The 6,132-nt window shown below is 37.6% G+C and overlaps 1 protein-coding gene across 1 annotated transcript in view; it reads left to right on the top strand.

The window, feature by feature from the left end:
- LOC136834115 (sodium channel and clathrin linker 1-like) overlaps nucleotides 1-2,608 on the top strand; it is a 191,581-nt gene extending 188,973 nt beyond the window's left edge. Inside the window, exon 14 of the mRNA XM_067096374.1 lies at nucleotides 2,473-2,608. Within this exon, the coding sequence (XP_066952475.1) occupies nucleotides 2,473-2,545 (73 nt within the window). The 3' untranslated portion in view covers nucleotides 2,546-2,608. The remainder of the gene's footprint in view (nucleotides 1-2,472) is intronic.
- Nucleotides 2,609-6,132: the final 3,524 nt, after the last annotated feature.

Genomic DNA, 6,132 nt, shown 5'->3' on the forward strand with positions numbered 1-6,132 from the left:
CTGAAGGGGTTCCAGAGGTGAATGTCCCTTAGGTTCCATAGGATCCTCACAAATTTGAGTACCTCCTCTGTTGGAGAAGAGGAAGCCACACCAGACTTCTGCTCTCTCTCTTGCTCCTGATCCTGTGCAGCACAAGACGAGCCTCTTGATGGAGAGGGTAGATGGGATCCTTCAGTTTTGAGATCCAAATGGACTTTGGAGCTTGATCCTGCCCAAGGTATGATGATCTCAGGATGGAGAACTGGCACCTCTGCTATTCTGCCGTGAGGAAGAGTGAGCTGGAGTAGGTCACTCTGGACTACTATACTACTACATGGCCTTGGACTACTCTTTCTTCCTCCTGCTCAAAGGAAGATAGTCTGGGAACAATGAGGAGGAGGAGGAAGAAAACGATGACTAACTAGAAGATAACGATGATGGCTAGGATGAAGAACGGTGAGAACACTTCTTCCTTTACTCAGGCTTCTTTTGCCTTGAACTCCAAAGGGGTGATCAAGGCTGGAGGGGGAATAGTCACAACACCTATTGGCTCAGCTACGGGCATGACCACAGCCACTGCATAAGCAGTAGCAGACACATCAGTGGTTGGTTGATCATTTCTCTTTCCTGCTGGCAAGTCCAGGAAGGCAGCAAGAGATGAACTACCTGGAATGTTAAGAGTGAGCCATATTTTGGGGGGAATTCAAATAGAAGTATCTCCGTATTGGCATTGGCTTCCTTGTTGTTAGACAAGAGATGAATATGTTTGATCATAGGAGAATTAGCCTTCCTAGGAGGGGAAGGGCCAGGTGTAGGTAGAAGAGGAATGGCAGGCAATGGCCAGATTGAACCAGTAGGATTTAGCATTTATTGGAGGAGTGTTGCATCCCCAAGGAAATCTTCATGACCCTCTTCCTCCTGTTAAACTTTTCCCACTGAGGTAAGGTCCAAGAAGCACATTCATCCCAGGGAAGGGAATAAGTACATTCCCCACCCCTACAGTTAGAGCAAAGAACATGTGGGTGTAGTGACATGGGAGACATGAAACATCCACATGACCCCCACACGGGTGTTGGCCAGGTTTCTTTTCCATGGAGAAAAACAAAACCAAGAGGCATAAATGAGTAGAAAGGGAATAATAGCAGAAAGCCACTCATCACATCCAAGAATCTTACAAGGGCACATGGAAGAGGTAGCAAGAGTGTCCTTTCTCAGTGGTAACTGGAGAGAGTGAAGTGGCAAGAGGAAGGGGCAGGTGAGGATTACCTCCTCTCACCACTAGTTAACTACCTTGTTACCAAGCCAACAGCCATTCCAGCTTGTACTGAAGGATATTCTATATATGAAAGGCAATGGGTTATATCCCCCCATAAGAGTAAACTAAAAAAAAACTCCTAACTTATATTCTCTCTGTGAATGTTGGGAAGGTTGTACCTGCCATCCTTATTTCATACCTCCAGGAGAAATTGTTCCAATAATCCCAAGACTGGAGCAATTCTCCTTTCATTTAAACTATTCACAAATGGATTTTGAATCTCGCATACACCAAACTGGTTAGGGAGTTGGTCACTCGGCACTGCATAATTACCTCTTCACCATCACCTCCATTGCTTAAAAGGCTTTAGGGTTCACCATCCTAAGAAACCTAGTTGAGTTTTGTGTGAAATTTCAATTCCTATGTATCTTGTGCCTGCAAGGAGTATTTTAGTGGACTGAGTCTCAAGAATCAGCAAACCCTATACAGGGATAGTGATGTTAGTGCACCTTAAGGCATTACTAAAGTCAGTATTCCTCTGGCCCCTAGTTGCAACCTTCTTTTAAGCCTTTTTTTTTTTTTTTAACCTCAGTACCCCCTTCCTTTCTTCAGTTTTGTTGTCCAATCTCTGTTATGTCGTAATGTGACCATAGGATTTTCTCCCTCTTTTCATTAAGTGTTAAATGGCTAAAAGTGCTCCAGTCTTTGGTTTGACAACCTACATTGTATATATCCAAGTCTCAAGCATCAGCAGGTTTCATTTCTTTGATAGCAAGATGGGAACATTGCTTGGCTGCCAGATAGTGTGTCCTTTCTTGAAGGTAAAAGTTGACTTTTTTTTATATATATATACCTCTCCCAAGTATCACTCATTGGACAGGTGTTCAAGTAGCACTCCGGATTCCTGCAAATAAAATTATAAAATTGAAAAGCATGAGGACTTGTTCTGAGAAAGTGTATTATACCAATGTAAATCTTAAAGAGCACAGAAGCACCATATATAGCCATTATGAAGTTAAATATATAAAATTGACATAATGGACAGAGGAGGATTAACAGAAAAAAGGTTGAAGAGCACTAGACATACTATGTTAGCACTTTCAAACCAGCTGTTGTGGGGTAAGTCTCAACCAGCGTTAATCAACTTTCCTCGTAAACATATAAAAAAAAATATTTTTTTATTATTCTCAATATTGTCATAGATGACTTACATAATTATATAAATATTTCCTTTTCAGAATTGAGGAGTTGGAAGCACGCCTGCGAGCAGCAGAGCAAAGATATTCCACACTTAAGAAAGCTACACATTGACCGTGTTTAAGTGCACTTTGAAAGGTTGTGAAGTAACTTTACAAAAAAAATTTTATATTTTTCTGTAAATTGTTTCATTGTAGCCTCCTACTTCAAAATATGGAAAATTGTTCCTGTAAGCATACTGTGTTCCTAATTAAGCATACTACAGCATTGTTAATAGTATTCAGCAGCATCCTCTCAACCCCTAGCTACATTACTTGTGATCTTTACTTTTCTTGGTTTCTTAGTAACAGAATACAGGCATTCTCCTCCTTTATTGTTGAAAAAATAAAAACCTCGATTTTTTAAAATGCCAAACTACTTGCAAACTACTGTCAAAGATGGTCTTCATTAAACCTCATTTCTTCTCTGACTTGTTAAACCCTTAAACGCCGTAAGCTCTATTTACAAAAACTGTCTCGTATGCGTGAGCGTTCAGTAGCCAGGAGTTAAGCACGCCCGAGCGGAAAAAGTTTCAAAATCACATAACGCTTAGTTTTAAGATTAAGAGAGTTCATTTTTGGCTCCTTTTTGTCATTGCCTGAAGTTTAGTATGCAACCATCAGAAATGAAAAAAATTATCATTATCATATATAAATATTGAAATAGATGAGCAGCACAAAAAATTTTTCATATATAATTTTAGAAACAATCTTTGGAGCAAAACAGTTGAAGCTAATGGGTTATTTTGTTTCTTTGTATTGTACACTAAATTTCAATGATTTTGGTATATAACAAATTGTAAAACGATCAAAGCAACACAGAAAATATTATCACAAATGATCATGAATTGTAACATGAGCGTAAAAAATGTTTTCAAAATTCACCATAAATCGAAATATTGTACTAGAGACATCCAATTTGCTGCAAAATGAAGGTGAAACGATTGAATATTACTAGAATAAGAGTTTTAGCACACACTGCATTTACCATTTCGGTCGAGTTAAAGTTGACTGAAGGTTGAAATTTTGGCAGTTATAAGTGATTTATGTGAAAATATTTCAAAACTGATAAAAAGCTAAACCATGAGCTATTTTCCTGTTGTATTCTACATGAGTACACATTTTCATATAAGTTTATGCCAACGACTAATGTAAAACGATGCAAACATTACGACAACGGGACAAAAGAATTTCGTAGGATGTTCAGCCGAGTTACCGCGCGCAGACGTAAGGAAAAAGGTTTTTTTTTTTTTTTTTTCAAAATTCACCATAAATCGAAATATTGTGCTAGAGACTTCCAGTTTGTTGCAATATGAAGGTACATGATTGACTATTACTAGAATGTAAGAGTTTTAGCTTATAATTGCATTTTTTGACCATTTCGGTTGAGTTAAAGTTGACCGAAGGTTGAAATTTTGGCAGTTATCGTGATTTATATGAAAATATTTCAAAACTGATAAAAGCTACAACCATGAGTTATATTCTGTTGTATTCTACATGAAATTGCACACATTTCCATATATGAAACTTTATGTAACGACTAATATAAAACGGTGCAAACATTATGACAACGTGACGAAAGAATTTCTGGCGGGAATTTAAGGAAAAAGTTTTTTCAAAAATTCACCATAAATCGAAATATTGTGCTAGAGACTTCCAATTGGTTGCAAAATGAAGATAAATGATTGAATATTACTAGAATGTAAGAGTTTTAGCTTACAATTGCATTTTTTGACCATTTTGGTCGAGTCAAAGTTGACCGAAGGTTGAAATTTTGGCAGTTATCGTGGTTTATATGAAAATATTTCCAAACTGATAAAAGCTACGACCATGGGTTGTATTTTGCTGTATTTTACATGAAATTGTGCACATTTTCATATATAAAACTTTATGTAACGGCTAATATAGAACAGTGCAAAAATTACGACAAAATGACGAAAGAATTTCTGAAATTTTCAGCCAAGTTATCGTGCGGGCGTAAGAAAAAAGTTTTTTTCAAAAATTCACCATAAATCGCAATATTGTGCTAGACACTTCCAATTTGTTTCAAAATGAAGGTACATGATTGAATATTACTAGAATGTAAGAGTTTTAGCTTACAATTGCGTTTTTCGACCATTTAGGCCGAGTCAAAGTTGACCGAAGGTTGAAATTTTTTGTAGTCGACGTACGGTACGTCCACTTGACACCCAACAGACAATTTTAGTCGACGTATGATTCGTCCAGTAGGCGTTTAAGGGTTAAAGAACATGGTTTCCTTCACCCAGAAAATTAAGACTGGATTGGGCAACTTAATGATCTCAAGCTTGCGCTATCAGAAATATCATTGAGCAGCAGCTCAACTGGCCAAGGTCAAGATTTAAACAAACCATCTTTAAATGCGCCCTGGTCGTGTGTGTCAGTTGATATCAGCAGCTAATTAAATAATACGGAGCAACCAAATCAAAATCTAATTTTTTATACAGTACCTAAATATATCTAGATGAAGCCCTTAGAAGACAGAGTGGCAACCAGACTTTATCTCATTCTACAGAACAGTAGGTCATACCATCAAGCTGCAGGCCTGACTACTTTCAGGCACAGATACCATGATCCCACAGCAGATATAACCAAAGAACTCATAGCTCTGCCCAGAAGGCACACACATTCAGCATGAATGGATTAAAGTCAAAGGTTCACAGATGGTAAATTTTAATAGAGCCTTATTTGTTGCAAGTGTTGTAAAGATAGGTGTAGATTTCAAGTCATCATCACCTTTTTCCAACAATATCAAAATCTGTAAAGGAAATTCCACGAAACACAAGAAACACAATCTGTCTACTAGCTCTGTAGCTTGAGAGAGTCAAGAATAAAAATCATCCAAAAATTAAAAAGGGGGGATTAATTCAGTAGAGATAATAGAGTCAAGTGTGGAGATCATTTTTCATACAAGCCAAATAATCACGAAAAACTTAACCTCTATGCAAATGGCTCTCCCATTGCACTAACTTGTTAAAATCCTGAAATACTAGAGCTAATGGCACATGCCCAGACCACACTCCATCATACTTTAACCTCAAAAATGAGGAGTGCTGGGAAAGGGGAGAGAGCGCAATGTGCTATGATAAATTGGGCCATCCAATATTTTAATAATATAAGAAAAATCCTATAGATTTTGAAATTTGATATAGCTAGGCAGGCATGTAGCCATGTGAACGTATTTAATATTGCATCAATATTTTGAGTAGCTTCATACTTATAGCAGAATTTCCCAAAAACTGAAGTGTATGCTCTGAATCTGGTCAGTTCAATGTAACAAATTTTTAAAGTAACTTGTATTTTTCATAGGTATATAAACCAAAGCCTCTTATATAATAGAGTATCTTGCAGCACGAGCTGGAAACTGGTTGAAAACTTGGTAACAAGGTAATTAAACAGGTGGAGATGAGGGTGCATGGGGCAGTATCCCTCACTCACAGACTGTCACACTCTCTTACCTTAGTACAGAGGGACTAAGCAGCAGGGCAGTTGGGGTGGGAAAGTATATAAAAGGCTCTGGTTTGTTACCTAAGAAAAATGGAAATTACTTTTAAAATTTCTCTGTTCCTATGCGAATAAACAACCATTGCCTTTCGGTAAGAGACTTACTCCTTACAATGGAGGATAGTCCTCTCAACTGACTAA

This window comes from Macrobrachium rosenbergii, chromosome 53, assembly GCF_040412425.1.
Source record: "Macrobrachium rosenbergii isolate ZJJX-2024 chromosome 53, ASM4041242v1, whole genome shotgun sequence".
In the NCBI taxonomy this organism is placed as follows: Eukaryota; Metazoa; Arthropoda; class Malacostraca; order Decapoda; family Palaemonidae; genus Macrobrachium; species Macrobrachium rosenbergii.